The sequence below is a fragment of the Rhinoderma darwinii genome, chromosome 12, assembly GCF_050947455.1.
Source record: "Rhinoderma darwinii isolate aRhiDar2 chromosome 12, aRhiDar2.hap1, whole genome shotgun sequence".
NCBI classification, from domain to species: Eukaryota; Metazoa; Chordata; class Amphibia; order Anura; family Rhinodermatidae; genus Rhinoderma; species Rhinoderma darwinii.
In genome coordinates this window covers 81,161,336-81,183,518 of record NC_134698.1, presented here as the reverse complement: position 1 = coordinate 81,183,518, position 22,183 = coordinate 81,161,336, and the positions used below count along the sequence as shown (strand labels likewise).

Here is a 22,183-nt window from a genome sequence, read left to right as displayed (position 1 = left end):
GGAAAGGAACGGGCGGTCACGCGTGGCACCAGCCACGGAAAGGGACGGGCGGTCACGCGTGGCACCAGCCACGGAAAGGGACGGTCGGTCACGCGTGGCACCAGCCACGGAAAGGGACGGTCGGTCACGCGTGGCACCAGCCACGGAAAGGGGCGGCACCAATCGGTGGGGGGGTGGAGGGCGTGGCGGCACCATCTTTGAGGGGAGTGACTGGCGCATGGCACCATCTTAGGGGAGGGACTGGCGCATGGCACCATCTAAGGGGATGGACTGGCGCATGGCACCATCTTCGGCGTGGGGGTGGCGGCAACATCTTCAGGGGGAGGGGGCGGCACCATCTTCAGGGGGAGGGGGCGGCACCATCTTCATGGGGAGGGGGCGGCACCATCTTCGGGGTGGGGGGCACCATCTTTGGGGGTGGAGGGCGTGGCGGTACCATCTTCGGGGGCGGCGGTCGTGGCGGCACCATCTTCGGGGGGCGGCGGTCGTGGCGGCAGCATCTTCGGGGGCGGCGGTCGTGGCGGCACCATCTTCGGGGTACGGCGGTCGTGGCGGCACCACCTTCGAGGAGCGGCGGTGGCGGTACCCTCTTCGGGGGGCGGCGGTCGTGGCGGCACCATATTCGGGGTGCGGCGGTTGTGGCGGCACCATCTTCGGGGGGGGACTGGCGCATGGCACATCTTTGGGAGGGGGACTGGCACACGGCACCATATTTGGGGGGGGGACTGGCACATGGCACCATCTTCGGGGTGGGGGTGGCGGCACCATCTTCAGGGGGAAAGGGCGGCACCATCTTCAAGGGGTGGGGGGGGGCACCATCTTTGAGGGGGAAACTGGCGCATGGCACCATCTTTGGGGGGGGGGCACCATCTTCAGGGGGTGGTGGGAGCACCATGTTCGGGGCGGAGACTGGCGCATGGCACCATCTTTGGGGGGGGGACGACTGGCGCATAGCACCATCTTCGGGGTCGGGGGGCACCATCTTGGGGGGGACTGGCGCGTGGCACCATCATTGGGGTGGTCACGCGTGGCACCATCCACGGAAAGTGGCGGGCGGTCACGCGTGGCACCATCCACGAAAAGTGGCAGACGGTCATGCGTGGAACCATCCACGAAAGGGTCGGGTTCATGCGTGGCACCAGCCACGGAAAGGGCCGGGGTTCACGCGTGGCACTAGCCACGGAAAGGGCCGGCACCATCTTCGAGGGGAGGGACTGGCGCATGGCACCATCTTAGGGGAGGGACTGGCGAATGGCACCATCTTCGGGGGGGACTGGCGCATGGCACCATCTTCGAGGAGGGGGTGGCACCATCTTCAGGTGGTGGGGGGGCACCATCTTTGGGGGTGGAGGGCGTGGCGGTACCATCTTCGGTGGGCGGCGGTCGTTGCGGCACCATCTTCGGGGCGGCGGTCGTGGCGGCACCATCTTCGGGGTGGGGGGGCACCATCTTTGAGGGGGAATCTGGCGCATGGCACCATCTTTGGGGGGGACTGGCGCATGGCACTATCTTCGGGGTGGGGGGGCACCATCTTTGAGGGGGAAACTGGCGCATGGCACCATCTTTGGGGGGGGACTGGTGCATGGCACTATCTTCGGGGTGGGGGGGGGCACCATCTTTGAGGGGGAAACTGGCGCATGGCACCATCTTTGGGGGGGGACTGGCGCATGGCACCATCTTCGCGGAGGGGGTGGCACCATCTTCAGGTGGTGGGGGGGCACCATCTTTGGGGGTGGAGGTCGTTGCGGCACCATCTTCGGGGCGGCGGTCGTGGCGGCACCATCTTCGGGGGGTGGGGGGGGCACCATCTTTGAGGAGGAAACTGGCGCATGGCACCATCTTTGGGGGGGACACCATCTTTGAGGGGGAAACTGGCGCATGACACCATCTTTGGGGGGGGAACTGGCGCATTGCACTATCTTCGGGGTGGGGGGGGCACCATCTTGGGGGGGGGAGACTGGCGCATGGCACCATCTTTGGGGGGGGAGGGACTGGCACATGGCACCATCTTTGGGGTGGGGGGGCACCATTTTCGGGGTGGGACTGGCGCGTGGCACCAGCCACGGAAAGGGACGGGCGTTCACGCGTGGCACCAGCCACGGAAAGGGACGGGCGGTCACGCGTGGCACCAGCCACGGAAAGGGACGGGCGGTCACGCGTGGCACCAGCCACGGAAAGGGACGGGCGGTCACGCGTGGCACCAGCCACGGAAAGGGGCGGCACCAATCGGTGGGGGGGGTGGAGGGCGTGGCGGCACCATCTTTGAGGGGAGTGACTGGCGCATGGCACCATCTAAGGGGATGGACTGGTGCATGGCACCATCTTCGGCGTGGGGGTGGCGGCAACATCTTCAGGGGGAGGGGGCGGCACCATCTTCGGGGGGGGCACCATCTTCAGGGGGCGGCGGTGGCGGCACCATCTTCGGGGTGGCGGCACCATCTTCAGGGGGAGGGGGCGGCACCATCTTCGGGGGAGGGGGGGGCACCATCTTCGGGGGTGGAGGGCGTGGCGGCACCATCTTCGGGGAGGGACTGGTGCATGGCACCATCTTCGGCGTGGGGGTGGCAGCACCATCTTCAGGGGGAGGGGGTGGCACCATCTTCAGGGGGTGGGGGGCACTATCTTCAGGGTGGGGGGCACCATCTTTGGGGGTGGAGGGCGTGGCGGTACCATCTTCGGGGGGCGGCGGTCATGGCGGCACCATCTTCGGGGGCGGCGGTCGTGGCGGCACCATCTTCGGGGGTGGTGGTCGTGGTGGCACCATCTTCAAGGGGCGGCGGTGGCGACACCATCTTCGGGCGGCGGTACCATCTTTGGGGGGCGGCGTTTGTGGCGGCACCATCTTCGGGGTGCGGCGGTCGTGGCGGCATCATCTTCGGGGGTCGGCGGCAACATCTTTAGGGATGGGGACTGGCGCATGGCACCATCTTCGGGGGGCGGCGGTGGCGGCACCATCTTCGTGGTGGAGGTGGCGGCACCATCTTCAGGGGGAAAGGGCGGCACCATCTTCAGGGGGTGGGGGGGGCACCATCGTTGAGGGGGAAACTGGCACATGGCACCATCTTTGGGGGGGGGGGGGACTGGCACAAGCGTGGCACCATCCACGGAAAGGGACGGGCGGTCACGCGTGGCACCATCCACGGAAAGGGACGGGCGGTCACGAGTGGCACCATCCACGGAAAGGGACGGGCGGTCACGCGTGGCAGCATCCACAGAAAGGGGCGGGCGGTCACGCGTGGCACCATCCACGGAAAGGGACGGGGGTCGACGCGTGACACCATCCACAATCGGTGGGGGGGGGTGGAAGGCGTGGCGGCACCATCTTTGAGGGGAGTGACTGGCGCATGGCACCATCTTAGGGGAGGGACTGGCGCATGGCACCATCTAAGGGGATGGACTGGCGCATGGCACCATTTTCGGCGTGGGGGTGGCGGCAACATCTTCGGGGGGGCACCATCTTCAGGGGGCGGCGGTGGCGGCACCATCTTCAGGGGGAGGGGGCGGCACCATCTTCGGGGTGGGGGGCACCATCTTCGGGGGGTGGAGGGCGTGGCGGTACCATCTTCGGGGGGCGGCGGTGGTGGTGGTCGTGGTGGCACCATCTTCAAGGGGCGGCGGTGGCGACACCATCTTCGGGCGGCGGTACCATCTTTGGGGGGTGGCGGTCGTGGCGGCACCCTCTTCGGGGTGCAGCGTTTGTGGCGGCACCATCTTCGGGGTGCGGCGGTCGTGGCGGCATCATCTTCGGGGGTCGGCGGCAACATCTTCAGGGGGAAAGGGCGGCACCATCTTCAGGGGGAAAGGGCGGCACCATCTTTGAGGGGGAAACTGGCACATGGCACCATCTTTGGGGGGGGACTGGCACATGGCACCATCTTCAGGTCAGGGGGGCATCATCTTTGGGGGGGACTGGCATAGTCTTCGGGGTCGGGGGCACCATCTTGGGGGTGGGGGGCACCATCTTCAGGGTGGGGGGGGCACCATCTTTGGGAAGGGGTGGGGGGCCACCATCATTGGGGGTGGGGCACGGCGTGGCACCATCCACGGAAAGGGGCGGACGGACACGAGTGGCACCATCCACGGAAAGGGGCGGTCTGTCACGCGTGGCACATCCACGGAAAGGGGCGGTCGGTCACGCGTGGCACCATCCACGGAAAGGGGCGGTCGGTCACGCGCGGCACAAGCCACGAAAAGGGGCGGGGGTCCACACGTGGCACCATTCACGGAAAGGGCTGGGTCCACGAGTGGCACCATCCACGGGAAGGGGCAGGGGTCCATGCGTGGCACCTTACACGGAAAGGGGCAGGGCCACGTGTGGCACCATCCACGGAAATGGGTGGGGCCCACGCGTGGCACCATCCACAATCGGTGGGGGTGGAGGGCGTGGCGGCACCATCTTCGGGGGGCGGCGGTTAGGGGAGGGACTGGCGCATGGCACCATCTTCGGGGGGTACTGGCGCATGGCACCATCTTTGGGGGGCGGCACCATCTTCGGGGAGGGGGTGGCACCATCTTCAGGGGGTGGGGGGGGCACCATCTTTGGGGGTGGAGGGCGTGGCGGCACCATCTTCAGGGGGCGGCGGTCGTGGCGGCAGCATCTTCGGGGGGGGGGCAGTCGTGGCGGCACCATCTTCGGGGTACGGCGGTCGTGGCGGCACCATCTTCGAGGGGCGGCGGTGGCGGTACCCTCTTCGGGGGGCGGCGGTCGTGGCGGCACCATATTCGGGGGGGGGGGGGACTGGCGCATGGCACCATCTTTGGGAGGGGGACTGGCACATGGCAACATCTTTGGGGGGGGGGGGACTGGCACATGGCACCATCTTCGGGGGGGGGGGGACTGGCACATGGCACCATCTTTGGGGGGGGGACTGGCACATGGCACCATCTTTGGGAGGGGGACTGGCACATGGCACCATCTTTGGGGGGGGGACTGGCACATGGCACCATCTTCGGGGTGGCGGCACCATCTTCAGGGGGAAAGGGCGGCACCATCTTCAAGGGGTGGGGGGGGGCACCATCTTTGAGGGGGAAACTGGCGCATGGCACAATCTTTGGGGGGGGGCACCATCTTCAGGGGGTGGTGGGGGCACCATCTTCAGGGGGGAGACTGGCGCATGGCACCATCTTTGGGGGGGACTGGCGCATGGCACCATCTTCGGGGTGAGGGGGCACCATATTGGGGGGGGGAGACTGGCGCATGGCACCATCTTCGGGGTCGGGGGGCACCATCTTTGGGGGGGACTGGCGTGGCACCATCCACGAAAAGTGGTGGACGGTCACGCGTGGCATCAGCCACGGAAAGGGCCGGGTTCACGCGTGGCACCGGCCACGGAAAGGGCCGGGTTCACGCGTGGCACCGGCCACGGAAAGGACCGGGTCCACGCGTGGCACCGGCCACGGAAAGGACCGGGTCCACGCGTGGCACCGGCCACGGAAAGGACCGGGTTCACGCGTGGCACCGGCCACGGGAAGGGCCGGGTCCACGCGTGGCACCGGCCACGGGTAGGGCCGGGTCCACGCGTGGCACTAGCCACGGAAAGAGCCGGGTCCACGCGTGGTACTAGCCACGGAAAGAGCCGGGTCCACGCGTGGCGCCATCCACGGAAAGAGCCGGGTCCACGAGTGTCACCGGCCACGGAAATGGCTGGATCCACGCGTGGCACCATCCACGGAAAGGTTGTGGGGCCCACGCGTGGCACCATGTACAATCGGTGGCGGCCGTGGCGGCACCATCTTCGGGGGCGGCGGTCGTGGCGGCACCATCTTCGAGGGGAGGGACTGGCGCATGGCACCATCTTAGGGGAGGGACTGGCGCATGGCACCATCCTCGGCGTGGGGGTGGCAGCACCATCTTCAGGGGGAGGGGGCGGCACCATCTTCAGGGGTGGAGGGCCTGGCGCATGGCACCATCTTCGGCGGCGCGGCCCCATCCACAAGAGGGGGCGCGCGCGGCCCCATCCACAAGAGGGGGCGCGCGCGGCCCCATCCACAAGAGGGGGCGCGCGCGGCCCCATCCACAAGAGGGGGCGCGCGCGGCCCCATCCACAAGAGGGGGCGGCGGGGGGGGCGCGCGCGGCCCCATCCACAAGAGGGGGCGGCGGGGGGGGGCGCGCGCGTCCCCATCCACATGAGGGGGCGGCGGGGGGCATGTGTGGCCCCATCCACAAGGGGGGGCACGTTTGGCGAGGACATTTTAGTGGCAGACATATTGATTTTCAGCCAGCGTTCATTAGTGAAACTCCACCTTTCATTAACGTCAGTCAGCAACCATAAAATCTGTTGGAAACCATCAACAAATTGCTGTTGACAGATCTTATATTCTTATTACATTTATACCTACTACTATTTGTATAACTGTGTTCTGTTTTGACTTGGCTGTGGGTCTGATTGACTCAACTCTCTAAGGCCTAATTCAGATGTCCTTAACGCGGATGCAATTCCCAGCCCGACTGTGGGTTTCGTGGATCTATGGATGCGGTTAGTTCGGGTCGTAGAGCTACGCTCGGTCCAGAACTTGCGGCTGTAATATGAATGTTAATATGCGGTTGCATTAGGGCCATCTGAACGAAGGCGAAGGTCCAGGTCATTAACCCATGAATACCCAGTGCAATTATTAAAAGAAAATAGTCAGAATATCTGAAGGTTCACGTGCTACTGAGACGAGCTACAGGGTGCAGATACACAAGCCGTATGAAGACTAAGAATAAAAGTCAAGCCATAGAAGGATCAGCAGCAGCTCGCCTACTTGCTGATGGTTTCTAAGTTAATCAAAAAGTGAAATCATAAAAAAGGCAATGACGTCATATGACACAGATGTTGGCTTTTACATTTGACTATAGAGTCGATGTTAATTAAAAAAGGTGGAGTCAATTTTAAGGGGCTCCACAGCAGAGCTCCTACCTGTAGGAAGTCCTGAGCGGCGGCAGACGTCCAGTTGATGGAGGGGAGGATCTGGATCCGGTAAAAACTTAATCTGGAACTTTTGAAAAACATCAGTTCACACTGAATTTTACAATACGAAAAGTAGTAATTCTGAATAAATTATTATATAATAAAAAGTTCTCCAACTTTCTAATATACTTGGATTCATTCCTTTCCTTTCTCAAGATCTTTGCTTGCTGTCAGTGAATGGAAGCCTTGTTTACTTAGTCTGGAAACCCCTTCTAACACATGCTCACATGACCGATGCGGTTACAATGTAGGTAGAGACTTGTGGTGCTGCTGTGATTAGCTGACAGAACTGCCTGCGCTGATACATTGTATCAAATCCTCAGCTGTTTGCATAACCTCATCACAGAGGACAGATGATACATTGTTGTAAACAGGATTTTAATTTTTTTATTCCTCATCCTCCACGACTTTGGCATGGTGGGTACCCATTAACTTAAAAGCCGGAATGAGTGATAACCTCATTGAACATTTATCGAACACTAAATGTAAAGAACCGTAAGGCTCTATTCACACGTTGACGTCACATTGCGTTTTTTTTTCTTTGCAAATTTGCAGGACAATAACGCTGTGTTTTGCCACGATTTCTCAAAAATCCTAAGCCGAGTGTGCAAGTTATGGGGGACAGACTACAGCTCAGATTAGGTTCCTCTCCATTATGCAGAAGCTCTGGGGTGATCGGTTACGGTGGAGTCACCACTAGGGGGAGCTCACTACATATGGAATTTAACACCTAGTTTAGAACTGTATAAACTTGTTTGCAAAAACAGCACCACAGCTGTCCACAGGCTAAATGTGGTATTGCAGCGCAGCCCTTTTCTGCAATACCAGACACAACCCAAGGACTAAGCCTGTACAACCCCTTCAAATGGCAACTTCTATGAACCCAAAAAGGGCAATCAAAACCAAAACAAAAAAAAGGGAAAAACCAGTCCAGGCCGCTGCAGTATTTGAATTCTTTATTCATCGATTAAAAGAATATACATTGAACATAAACCAAACAACATCAGTCGTCGCTAACATTCGGCTGTTTCCTCTTTTTTTTTATTCGCCTGTCAGGAATTCCTGAATTAGTTTCCCCCGTTTTATTCTGACCTCGTTGATAAAATACCACCGCCGCCATCGTAACCACCACATCTGGCATGTATGTTGTTTCCCGCCCCGCCCTCCCCCCCACACAGCGTGCCAGTGGACCCTCTACACTGATGTACATCATATAAAATCATCCGCATGGTATGTGCTCGCTGGAGACGAAAAAAAAATAAACAGCGCACACCTGTCCGAGAGCAGCAGCGTCTTTAAATATAAGATGGTAAAACCATTTGTAAAACACATAGAAACTTTTTTTTTTTTTTCTTAATATATTTCCATAAATAGAATTCGCATCCGGACATCTGTGAACATAGATCATCGGATTCTCGAAGTCGCGGCCCGGGTGCGGTCAGCTCTGCTGGACACCCTCCCCCACACTTCGTCGGCCGTGGCGTACGCTCGGCTATTGTTTCATTATTGCAGACTGTCCATATATATATATTTGTTTTCTTTTAAATCGTTAAATGCACAACATTCGTACCACTTAAAACTGGGGTCAGATGGAAGTCTCACAGAGACCACGTCCGTACCGCGGTTGCCCTGAAACGAGATAAAGTCGGCTTTTAAAGCCTCTCGGATAGAACGAGATATTAAAACAAACGTCATGGAATGTTTTCTTCATAGTAACGCGTGATAGCAGCTTAAACCAGCGATATCTCTTCTCGTTTTTACATTCGCTAGTCACAGTGAAAACAGGTGTGTGTTTCTTTAAGAATTCTGAGGCGTTGTTCGCACTGAACCACAGCACAGCTGCGTACCGCAGGTCGAAACCCGACCTTTTTTATATTACAATCTAGCAGTGTCTCGGCCGGCGCCTCCCTTGAAGCCGGCGCAGCCCGCCCCCCCCCTCCCCTCCTGCCAGGATGTGGGCACTTCTTTTAAAGTTTTTATGTTTTGAATCTATTCTTTGGCAGCTGAAACAGGCGCTGACAGAGAAAATCCAGTGACTTGTCGGGTATCTCACGACTAAAAGCTCACGAGCGTCTAACATTGAATTCTGATTGGTTGCATTAGATATTTCAAAAAAATTATAAAAATAATAAAAAAAAAAAAAAAAAAAAAAAAAAAAGTAGGAACCCCGATGGAACAATCAAAAACGACAAATAAAGTTATTGATATCAGCAAATTCGAAAAAACTAAAAACAAAGGCTCGCACCAGGGCGCCGACGCGCAATAACAGCGACACCCCCGGCCATGTAACAGTTGCAGTTAGCGGCTTTTGACAACTGGGGCGCGGATATGATGGAGATCACAGCGATCGCCCGGCATGAGCCCATTTTTTTTGGAGCGTGACTGCTCCCAGTGGGGCAAAAAAAACAAACAACTATACTGCGTGATCCAAAAGGGGACAGAAGGAAAAAAAAAATCATGTGACCTATCTCCCGCCTCAATTGCGGGCCTATAGCAGTCGCCTAGTTTCTGGCTTTCCGTAAATTGACTTATCAGCCACGCCGAGATTTCCCTTACTACGCACAATCTCAATTCGAAATACGATCAGCGCACATTGTATACAGAATCGCTGGCGTAGAAATATAAAAATGGTACACGATACCAAAAAAACAAAAAAAGTCTTAAAGGGTAACTTTACTTTATTAAAAAAAGACTTTTGACATGTCAGAAGTTTTGATTGGTGAGGGTCCGTGTGCGGAGAACCCCACCGATCGCTAAAACGAAGCAGCAGAAGGGCCCGGCTGAGCTCTGTGCCGCTTTCTTTCCGATCGACTTTCATCGGAGCGGCGTACGGGCTCAATAGAAAGTCTATGACCTCGTACACCGCTGGCTCGGTTTTCCACGGAAGGACGATCAGAAACTTTGTTTTAGCGATCGGTGGGGGTCTCCGTGCCAAGATGTCAAAAGTTTTTTTTTTTTTCTTAAAGTTTAGTTACCCTTTAAAGGGCATTTCCCCTAAAATCAATAAATTCCCCCGCGTATCCTGGAGTCGTCTTCTGTTAACTTGTTAGAAGTTACAACGACTCAAAGACTTCTATTGACCAGGGAGTTTTTGACCTCAGGGGGGTAAATGCCCTTTGGCCAGTCACCAGTTTCCATACACAGGCCCCACAATGGAGTTCATGCAAAGGCAAAAGTCGTCTATGTAGAAGGGAGAAAAAAAAAAACAAAAAAAAAGTTAAAAGACGTTGGTCTGCACAAAAAGTTTCTGCGGTAAGTGCTCCTGTTCGTCGTTACTCGCGCGTTTTTTCCGGTGCAGGTAGTGGAAGGTTCCTCAGATCTGGGAAGTTTTCGACTCTCCGCCCATGACCCGCCGAGCTCCAGAATCGCTTTTAACCGTGAAAAGACCCTCAACGGCGTCACTTTCAGCTTCTGAACCAAGACCTGACGTTCCTTAGTTTGATAAAGTAGATAAACACGTACAATGTTTCTATAGCGCTAATACTGATTAAACACAGCACAAAGGGTTAACTCACTACCGAGGAAACATGATAAAGACCCTATTTGCATATTGTAACCACAAGGGGGAGGGGGGGGGGGGGGGAGAAAAAAATAATTAAATGCCTTCACTGAAGTTTTGCATCTCTCGGTAAAAGTGGCGGGCCGGTTCAGTGAAGACGCTGAGCAATTCGATGTCCATGACGGCGCGCCAGGGCCGGGCCAGCCCGATGGACACCTGCTCTATGAGGTTGTGCACCGGGTCCACATCCTGGTCGGCCAGCTCGCTTTGGTCAAAGTCTATGCTTTCTTCTGTCACTTCCAGGACTTTTAGGTCGGGCCCTCGGAGACGGGCGATCGCGATCAGGTTGTGGGCCCAGAGGGTGTAACCTATGAGAGAAAGAGCGTAGACGAGGTTATTACAGGGGCACAAACTGACGGCATCAACAAGAAAAACGAACGTTACTACTGGGATCACATGGGCAGGATTTGGGAATATCCCGGATGTTTTTGCAGCTCCCTCTTGCAGTGTGGCAAGAGAGATCAGGACACTTTTTTTTTAGCTTCTGGATGTAAACAATATTCTCATTCACTGACAGGAAGCAGAGATCTTGTAAATGATGAGAAATTTAAACAAAGTACATTAGAAAGTTGCAGAACTTTACATAACACATTTAAGGGGGTTTCTCATCTCGACAAAGCCCTCTCAATATTTCCATGGCGTCCTATTACGGCACAGGAGGGGGTCCTCCGCTCAGGACCACCCTCTACGAGTCAGTGCTGTGAACAGACAGCAGCTCTCACACTGGCGGACCAGGCCCATCCATGTATTACAGACAGCCACATAACTGAAGCATGCAATACTACATTTCGCCTGCGGGGGCAGTACAGGGATATGACGATTTCTATTATAGGAGGGATCGGCCATACTTGCACAGAGGGGACTTTTTGTGCCAGGCCTTTTCTCCAATGTGGGTTTCAGGTTTTCCTACCCACACTGCATTGCTCCATGAACATCATGTTTCAGCCTCATTATAGGGTGTAGGGTGGGATGTATCAGCTATGTGATAACATCCCGGGCCCCCCCCACCCCGGCGTCACATTGTGGCCCCCGCCTTACAGAAGCCATGAACTTCCAGCAGAGCAGGTGCAGCATCGACAGGATAGAAACCCCATAATGGGAAATATTCTGCCCCATCCCATTCATTGTAGAGCCGGGTACAAAGACTTCTGCACGAGCCGCGAATGTCAGACACCGACGCAGCGTTTTATCCTCTGACCCCGTTCAGAATGTGCTGACGATGACCCCGGAGCAGCTTCATTGTGTCCTCCGGATACCGCAGCGACGACCATTCCCACCGCACACAACACAGGGAACGCTTATGTCATTAACCCCGTATGCTCCAGACTGGAACAAACTGAATGGAGAACAGGACATTCTCTAGATTTCCCCGTAAGGCCGAGTTCACACGTAGCGTAAATACTGCGGATTTTTCCGCAACGCAGTTCGCTCAGAAAAAAACGCTCAGAACTTGACCGGCGGTGCGGAGTTTTACTCCGCAGCACGTCAATTGTATTTGCGGAATCGCTGCTTATTTGTTTCGGGTTTTCCCCATTGAACGGGGAGCTCAATCCCACAACAAAGAGCAGTTGTTGCGTTTTTTGCGGTGGGTTCGCAGCGATTCTGCAGCAAAAAACGCAACCCTATAAAAAAAAAAATCTGATACTTACCCAGAAGTCTGCGTTTCCTCCTGGGAGGACGTTTCATCCAATGTGACAGCTGCAACCAATCAATCACAGGCTGCAACCAATCACATGGGATGAAACGTCCGCTCTGCTAACAGTGGACATTCCGGGCAAAAAACTCCACCACAGTTTGGTGCGGTTTACCGCCCGGAATTTCCTGCGGCGCACAGGACGGATACGTTGCGTGCTTTTACGCAGCGTATCCGTCCCGTGTGAACTCAGCCCAAGAGCGATGAACCCACTGGAGCAATTAGAAATAACTGTATATATCCTCCTGAGAGGGGAGTGCACAAAACCCAAGCACCCTAGAATATCTCCGCAAATAGAGACCACGTGGGGGGAGGGGGGGGGAGCACTGGATCGGCTCTGTAAGGTGGACGCCAAGTGTCCACCTTACAGAGCGCGCAGGAAAAGCCCTAAAAGCAGCGGCCGACTCTTTCCGTAGCTCCCATAGACTTCAATATAGAAGGTCATACAGAAGTGCGGCCAACTATACATATAGAGAGAATGCGTCACCAGACCCCCGACCTCCGGAGATGGGACCCTCACCCATCAGGCATATCCTGTAGATAAGGGGCAAATACCCCTATAAACAGAATTGTATAATAGAGAGCGCTGCATCTTCTAATGGACTTGGTTTCAAATCAATTTAAAGAACTCTGCTAGTTCATCTCTAGATGCTGAAAAACTCAGCTGAGGATTTGTTACAATGTATTAGTATAGGACAGGAACATGTTTTAAAGGATAAAAAAAAATTAAAACGCGTGTGAAAAGAACGATCAGTGTCAAATTGCGGTATCACAACGAACACCGGCATCTTAGTCTCGAGCAGGATCCTATAGACCGGAGGGGGCCGATTTCCACAGTAACTTTATATTATGTCATCTATAAGGGGAGCCCCAACCATAATGCTACTCAGAGGAGGGGCAGCCGCAAAGTCCTAACCTTAACCCCTTAGTGACCAGGCGATTTTTTGCGATTTTCAAAAAAGCTGTAACTTTTTTTTTATTTTTTTGCGTCGACGCAGCTGTTTAAGGTCTTGTTTTTTGCGGGACAAGTTGTATTTTTTAATAGCACTATTTTGGGGAACAAATCATTTATTGATTGCCTTAACTTTTTTGTTGTTGGGGAAAGGGGGGAATAGTAAAAAAAACCAAACCAGCAATTTCGCCCCTTTTTTGCGTCCTAGATTTACGCCGTTTACTGTGTTGTATAAATAACACAATAACTTTATTCAGCGGGTCGTTACGATTGCGGCGATACCAAATTTATAGAGTTTTCTTATGTTTTACTACTTTTGCGCAGTAAACACTTTTTTCCCAAAAATTATTTGTTTTCGTGTTGCCGTATTTTTTTAATTTTTCCGCCGATGAAGCCGTGTGGGGGATTTTTTTTGCGGGATGACATGTAGCTGGTAATATTTCGGAAGACATGCTACTTTTTGATCACCTTTTATAGCACATTTTCTTTGAAGGCAGAATTCACAGAAAACAGCAATTCTTGCATTATTTTTTACGGCGTTCACCCTGCGGGTTAAATAATGTACTAACTTTATAGTTGGGGTCGTTACGGACGCGGCGATACCAAATATGAGTAACTTTTTTTTTTTTCATGATAAAGCATTTTGGAAGGGGAAAAAGTGGAGTTTATTTTTTTTTTTTACTTTGAATTTGTATTTATTTAATATAAAAACTTTTATTAAACTTTATTTTTCCTTTATGGGTCCCACTAGGGGACTTCACTGTGCGATCACCTGATTGCTTTTATAATACACTGCGATACTCCTGTGCTGTATTACAGCCCATCAGTATAAAACGGACAGGCATCTGCTAACAGGCATCACCTAGAGACAGACCTGGGGGCCTGTTAGGCCCCCGGATGTCATAGAAGACACCGCCACCCTGCGATAGAATAGCAGTGTGCCAGTAGGCGCCCCCTCCATCCACAATTGCTCAGACGCGGCGATCGCTATTGAGCGGCGTATATGAGGGGTTAAGCGAGCAGGATCGATACGGATATCGATGCCGCCCGTTAAATTAGGTCTGCTCCCAGCCCTCAGCTCCCGGAGTTAGATGAGCAGGAAGATTTAACGGCTCGCTGCTTTGTTTACTTATTCCGATGCAGCGCCGTAAAAAAGGCTACTGCATCGGAATAAAGCCCGTTAGTGGCCGCTGTAAAAATACTAATGGGCGGTCACTAACGGGTTAAGCAAGTAAACTCTCTGTTCAGCCAATCAGCAGCACAGAGATGGATCACGTGACTGACACCTTTACAATAGTTTTATAGGCGACTCGACCGTCCCCTGCTTGAGCAATGGGAAAAAGATGCAAAAGTTCCCCATTCACTTGAGCTGCAGTACCAGGCACGGCCACTACCAGATGTATGGCGCTGTGTCTGGTAAACAAGGAAGATGTTGCACTCGCTGGAACACAGTGGCCCCTTCAGTCAGCAGATCAAGGCGCGGGTGCCGGAATGGAGACCCCCCCCCCTCCCCCTATCTTATATTGATGGCCATCAATATTAAAGTCCTGGAAAACCCCGTTTAAAAATCTTCACCGGGAGCCCACAGTACAGTGGGGATGAGAAACAGCCTCTCGTCCGTCTCAATGAGTCACATACTTTTGGTAAATTGCAGTCCTGTGCTGGACTATCAGATGCCAGATTGTATATTACATACAAGGATGTATTTATAGAGAGGGATCTGTAATTTATTAGATAACCAGGAATGTATTACTACAATGAAACGATCAGATCACGACCGATCCTGTGGGTAGGTGATTAATTATGATTTGGGGAATACCCCTTTAATTTCAGTAATATAGTCTAATACAAGTAAAATTCCTTTAATCCAGAAAGTCTGAAAATTCAGCACAGACCTGCAATAGAACGTGAAATGACGCCGGGAGCCGAGGCGACCAATGGCGAGAGTGACGGCAACAGATTTTGTGGTTTTATTTTGGGCTACTGCTCTTCTGGAAGCTTCTCTAGCCCAACAAGTGAGCTCCAGGGACTATTCTGATAATCCAGAAGATCTGATAATCCGGCAGCGGTCAGGTATCATCAATGCCATATTAAAAGTATTTTGCTGTAGATAAAGATGATATTTATTCTAATATCGAAATAATTATATATCACATATACAGCACGACCCCCTCCCCCGCTGCTAGTGTTATCCTATTGGCCTTCCCTGCTGCGGAGACCCCGAGAGATCAACTGTAATCTGCTAAATGGGGTATTCCCATGTTATAAAGCGTGGTAAATTGCTGAAATCTGCCATCACTAATAAGTGGGGGTCTGACCAATCCAATCCTGAGAATAAAGGGGCCCCAGCTTCTTCGCTCTCAGGATGTGGAGGTTGGATTCCCGCCGATCATAAAGCGTTGGCAGATCCTAACAATTTACCATCACTTTACAAGATGGGAAAACCCCTTTAAACCTTGCAGCAAGTGATCAATTTGCCTGCAGCGCCACCACAGGACAAATAAAGCATTACTTCTTTGCCATTGAAATCAATAGCCGATCTGTGTAATGCATGGATGAGCCGAGTCCTCCAGAGTGAGAGACGCTCTTTGTAGCCGCTCACTATTTCAACCAATAGGACTTTGGAGTTTTTCTAAACCGGATCCCCCGAATGAACAGAGCGGCAGGTCACGCATGCACAACGCCACTCCATTCACTGACTATGATAGAGTACAGCGAGCAGCTATTTCTGGCAGAGTCAAAGAATTAATGTAGCAGAAGGCCTTCCGCTCCATTCAATCGCAGGAACGGGACTCCTGTTCTCGTGATCGGTGGGGGTTCCAGCAGTCGGACCCCCACCGATCAGCACGTAATCAGCTGGTTATGAGATAAACTTTTAATCTTGAGACAACTCGCACAACGTTGTCTATTTCTGGTAGTTTCAGCACATACAATTCGCCAGTGTTCCCACAATGCTCCTTACCATGGATAGCCAGCAGCGACAGCCTCATGCACCTCCAAGCCAAGAGAACCAAAGGGTCTTCGTTCCTATTGTCACTGAGATCTGGAAAGCCAGACATGTCGTTGACGTCATTCATGAGGATGAAATGCGTGAGGAATGTGTCGTACTGCCTGGAGATGAGGTCCACCACCGCCCCGGACACGCACGTGATATAGCTGTCAAAGTGAATCCTCTCCAGCGGTATGCCGGGCTTGAGTATTCGCAGCATGTCGTCGCTCTTCACGTCAAACGCCATCATGTAAACCCGAAGGTTTGCGCTGTTCCGCGTCAAGGCTTTCCAGTCCTCGTCCTCCGGCATCTTGTCCAGGGTTTTGCTCTTGAGGGACGTGTTGTGGACCAGGAGAGAGAGTCGATGCAAAGGCACGTGGTTATTGTTCGCCAACACCCGCGTCATTTCTGCCGTGAAGTCGCAGAAGTCCAGCGCCAAGGAGCGCAGGTTGACGAACCGCTCCAACTCGATGGCCGTCACCAGGGTGGTGCTGGCGGACGTGTGGTTGTCCAGTAAGCTCAGGTGCTCGATGGTATTGGCCACTGGATTAGACAAGGACGCCAGAGAGGTCGGCGTCACGATCTCCAGCATAAACCCGCAGGAGAGCCACTTCAGCTGCCGGCTGTTTGCCAGGATCTCCTCAAACAACTGCTGGATCCTGCAGAGAGAGACTTATATAAGTGCACGGGTTTTGCAAAACAGATAAATGCACCGCCTAGACCCCCCCCTCTAAAAATGACCGGAAAATGTATTGTAATACATGAATGTGTCAAGTGAGAAGAGTGTGCGTGTGGTCAGCATGAGGTGATGCGGCCAGCGCTGTACCGTCACTGAGGACAGAACATGGCGGGCACACTGCAAAATACCCTTATGTTTGGTCTTCGGTGCCGCCGCTCAATAATGCAGCATCGGCCGCATCGCCACATGCTGACCGTGCGCAAACTCGTCAGGAGCGGGGCAAGGGATGTATAACACAGCCCCACTCTAACGGCGGAGATCAGAGAAACCTCTGATCTCCGCCGCTGACCCCAACATTTAAGGGGAAAATGAGAAGGGAGGGGGGCGATGCCTTTTGGATTGTGTCACAGGGAATCCCTGTGAGGTACATGCCATATATGGGCAGACAGCCCAGGGTCCATTGGGGGACCCCAGGGCTGCCTGACCAGATTTCCTGTTAGGACATACTGAGGTAACAGCTGCCTGTGTAATATCAAAATAAAGTAAAAAAAAATAAATAAAAACAACAAAATCAAAACACATAATTTCCAATAAACATTCAAATAAAAAAGTCTAAATACATAAAATATACAAATTCGGAATAGTCGCGACCGTAACACCACATTTATAGCTTAATTTATGATATTTACACTGTAAAAAAAAAATTACGACTTTCTTTCTCTTATTAATGTGAGGCGCGAAGAATTCTGAACCTCCCTGTGCCTGACATTAATAGTGATTAACCCCATCATGTACCGCACACATTAACCCAATGTTGTCCATTATGACTGAGGTACATGATGGGGTTAATTACTATTAATGTGAGGCACAGGGAGGTTCAGCATTGATCGCGCCTCATCAGAAAACGGAAGAACTTTTTAAAAATATATTATTGTTGGTAAAGTATCGTTTCGGTATCGAGAATCGCAACACTACACAAAGTATTGGTATCAAAGTCCAAATTCTGGTATTGTGAAAACCTTAATGGGGAGGAAGCACCCATTGTCAGGACATGCTGGGAGTTGTAGTTCCGCAATAGCTGTAAACCGCTGCAATAAGGAACGTCAGTAAACCCAATGCAGCGGTATGTGGCTGCTGCAGTGGATTATGGGAGATTGGGCATCAGGTTATAGAACTTTCTTAAGACACTGGTTCTGATTGGACAGTAATAAAATAGATAAATATAAGTAAACGCCACATAGGACGACTTACTGCAGCATCTTTTTGCCGCCCGGATCCACTTTGTTTAGGTAGGTGCTCGTTATGGTGCCGTTTTGTTGCAGAATACTGATGTCCCCAAAAAGACTCAACTTCTGGAGATTCCTGGAAGAAAGAAAGAAGTCAAGATTAGTTTTATAGGGTTTAGTATGAGGGTTTCCCAAGCCCACAACCCTGTGTGATGACGTCCGCACATTTCCTGGAGTTCCCTCCCTCCTCCTGCACCGGCCAATCATCATGAGTGTCCGCTTGTTCTCATGCCCCTCGTTTCATATTGGTTGCATTAAAAAATGGACAGAGGGACAAGGAGAGCCGACCCAGTATGATTTAAAAATGGCCATGCCCCCCCCCCCCCGAGTACTGGGAACGGTAGTTCTGTGGTGATGTCACTGAGGTGGAAGGTCCTGGCAGGGCAGTAGTGGATACTTTTTATTACAATGTCTGCAGGAATCAGTGGAGCGCTCACATTATATACACTATGTAACGCGCCCCCTGACTATTCCCTGTGAATGACGTCATGGCTGAGCCCTACATCTCCTATAACCGATGCTCCGGGACTCTCATCCTCCGGCCGTCACCGCAGACGCTTCTGTATTATCTGCCTCATCACAAACAATAAACAGCGACCGAGCTCCACCAGCAAATCGCAGACTCCCTGTAAGCAGCAGATTCCCTAAGTGGCCGCTCCAACGTCGCCATGTGTACGATCACATGGGGCGAAGATGATGAAACGCGGCTCTGTGTCCCGGGTGTCGCTAGGGAGACGTGTTTGTATCATCTCTCGCTGCAAAAGAAGAGTCACCAGGACTAAAACGAAAGACTAGAAAACGGCATATCTGTAATCCGGAATCAATAGGATCTGATAGACGCCGGATTGTCAAATGGCCATAGACATGGGCAGCAGGATGGGGGGGGGGAACGACAACGACGGGACATGTAAACACTTATATGACCACTGCGTCTGTGACGTCCCCTGTACGCGTGCCAGCTGGAGGCGCTATAGACGCAGCAGTGACCTCATACATCATGTGACCTCTGCCTCTGGAGAACCACGCTGCAGCAGGGAGACCGTGTCCTAGGGGTCAACATGGGGCAGATCACTAGGGGACAGAGGCGTGGGCTCAAAGGGCCCCTCATTGCACAGTAAACAGCAGGTCTGGGGTCATAACTTACAGAAAGTACGCCCGGGCACCAGGTATATGGCCGCGACATTGTACTCTATTCCCCACCCCCCGTAGTGGAAATAGACCCCACTGCTGCACGATAAACAAGACATCCAATGCGGCAGGGGGCGCTGTACAGAAAACCAATGGGGAGGGCCCTGAATAATAAACACAGGAGGGGATGTTGTCAATGGGGAGGGGGCACTAAACTGTAAGAACCGGGCACACGGAAGTTGGGAGTTTTACTGTGATGCTGGGGAATCACAGAATGAGGACTGTAAATAATGTGAGGACTGTACAGGGGATACAAGGCTGAGCAGTGGTGATATTGGGGTCCCCTGTACAGTCTTAGGGAAGGGGGATAGGACCCTGCGCATATACATATATATGGGGGGGGGGGGGGGGTCACTGCACTGTGTATATATATGGGGGGTCTCTGCACTGTAAATGTATATATATATATGGGGGGGGGGTTTGTGCACTGTACATATATATACGGGGGGGGGGGTCTGCTCTGTGTGTGTATGTATATATATATATATATATATATATATATATAGGGGTCTGCACTGTACACATATATAGGGGGGTCTGCACTTTACACACATATATAGGGGGTCTGCACTTTACACATATATAGGGGGTCTGCACTTTACACATATATAGGGGGTCTGCACTGTATATATATATATATATATATATATATATAGGGGTCTGCACTGTACATATATATATAGGGGTCTGCACTGTACATATATATATATAGGGGGTCTGCACTGTACATATATATATATATATATATATATATATGGGGGTCTGCACTGTACATCTATATATATATATAGGGGTCTGCACTGTACACATATATAGGGGGTCTGTACTGTACATATATAGATATATATATATACGGGAGTCTGCACTGTACACACACATATATACACACACAGGGGGGTCTGCACTGTACATCTATATATATACACACACACACACACAGTGCAGACCCCCCTATATATGTACAGTGCAGACCCCCCCTATATGTATGTATAGTGCAGACCCCCCGTGTGTGTGTGTGTGTATATATATATATATATATATATATATATACACACACACACACACACTGCAGACCCCTATATATATATATATATAGGGGGTCTGCACTGTACATACATATAGGGAGTGTCTCTGCACTGTACATATATAGGGGGGTCTGCACTGTGCATACATATATAGGGGGGTCTGCACTGTGCATACATATATAGGGGGGTCTGCACTGTACACACACACATATATATATATATATATATATATATATAGGGTCTGAACTGTACATATATATATGGGGGTCTCTGCACTGTACATACATATAGGGAGTGTCTCTGCACTGTACATATATAGGGGGGTCTGCACTGTGCATACATATATGGGGGTCTCTGCACTGTACATATTGGGGTCTTTGTGGGCGGGGCTCTGAGCTATCACTCACCTGTTGCCCCGGACACTGCTCAGCACACACAGCACCAGCTCCAGGTACGTCCTCAGCACCTCCTGCCACCTGCTGGAGGGCTGCGAGTCCCCGTCCCCGGTGTCCTGTGTGGAGCAGGAGGGGGGAGAGGCGCCGCTGGGTTCGGCCGAGCTGGACAGATAATTCTCGGCTGCAAATTCCACCCGCAGCTCCCGCACGAAGCAGCCGCATTTCCGCATGAGGAATTCCAGGCGCGGCCGTTCAGCCAGGGACACCCGGAGACTCAGGCGCAGCTCCGGCCACAGCGCCGGGTAGAAGAGACACTCCCGCCAGTGAGAGCAGGCAGCTGAGGCCCGCAGCCGGTCTGTTGCCGGGAGGAAGGAGAAAATATGCACGACGAGCTCGCTGGGGAGGGACGAGGCTCCCACATCCCCGCACAGAGCCATGGAAGAGACCGGGAAGCGAGCGCCGCCACAGGCCGAGTGTCCGCTCCGGACCCCGGGGAACAACAAGCGGAGGTGACAGGAAAGGCGGGACCAGCTCACACTGCGCTGCGGGATCTACCAACCGCAACTATCCCGGGGGGGACTCACTAATCCTAGCGCTCTCTCTTGGGAAGCGGAAACCGACAGATAACAGCGAAAGACAGCGCGGATACTAAAGAGACAGCGGAGTAGACATGGCCGCCCAGACTCATTGGTCATTACTCACTGACAACTTTTCTCCCTCTGCAGCAAAATGGTATATTCCAGTGGAAGCAATTGCGTATCTGGGTCGTACTATAATGTATGATGGGGTTGATTGAAAATGCTAAATGTGATCACACTTATGTTACATCGGAACGCTGCTAATAATGTCATCCCGCTTTTATGACGTAACTGGACAATTAAAATTGGCCGTTTTGATTTTTATATTTGCAGTCAGGGGTCAATGACAATACCAACCCGTGCACAGAGATGGTAGCTTCCGGTCTAAGCAATGGTACTGCGCGCCTGGATTGTACCACCTTGAAGGTATACGAAGGGGTGCGCAGTTAGTGTTTACAGATAAGCGGGATTCTTGTGCGAGGGGAACCGGGTATGATAGAGGCTGGAAGTAGGAGGAAGCGGAAGGGGGTGTGACAGCAGTGCTACCCTATAAATGGATGGTATGGTCCAGGGACGCTGCAGTTATTTTGAGTTCTGCTACTTCTATGGTGGAACTGGAAGCCGAACAGTCAGAGGTAAAATATATTCTATGGACAATGGAAAAATAACGAATTTTCCTATTTGAATTTCTCATTCTACATGTAATGTAACAAACTCACTGCATGATGATTAATAAAAACTATTCTATAATGAAATTAAAAGGTGTGAACGTTTTTCTATTATCTGTTTCAATTCCTCACTATTTTAAAAACGTTGCTTATTGTAAAATATAATTTTACACTTTGTATATGAAACAAATCTACATAAAAAGTTGAGTCCCTGTGTACA

At 52.4% G+C, this 22,183-nt stretch overlaps 1 protein-coding gene across 1 annotated transcript; it reads right to left on the bottom strand.

The window, feature by feature from the left end:
• Nucleotides 1-7,890: 7,890 nt before the first annotated feature.
• FBXO33 (F-box protein 33) lies at nt 7,891-21,403 on the bottom strand. The gene is made up of 4 exons (XM_075844287.1): nt 20,730-21,403; nt 18,075-18,185; nt 16,118-16,803; nt 7,891-10,818 (listed from the first exon to the last, which is right to left on the bottom strand). The coding sequence occupies exons 1-4, from the start codon at nt 21,152-21,154 to the stop codon at nt 10,547-10,549; spliced, it is 1,494 nt and encodes a 497-aa protein (XP_075700402.1). The 5' UTR covers nt 21,155-21,403; the 3' UTR covers nt 7,891-10,546.
• Nucleotides 21,404-22,183: the final 780 nt, after the last annotated feature.

Coding starts and splice junctions, on each gene's coding strand:
- FBXO33 (XM_075844287.1), bottom strand. CDS start 21,154: ATGGCTCTGTGCGGGGATGTGGGAGCCTCGTCCCTCCCCAGCGAGCTC. Junction 18,186..20,729: donor AGCAGTGTCCGGGGCAACAG/GTGAGTGATAGC, acceptor TCTTTCTTCCAG/GAATCTCCAGAAGTTGAGTC. Junction 10,819..16,117: donor GTCGCTGCTGGCTATCCATG/GTAAGGAGCATT, acceptor TTTCTCTCATAG/GTTACACCCTCTGGGCCCAC.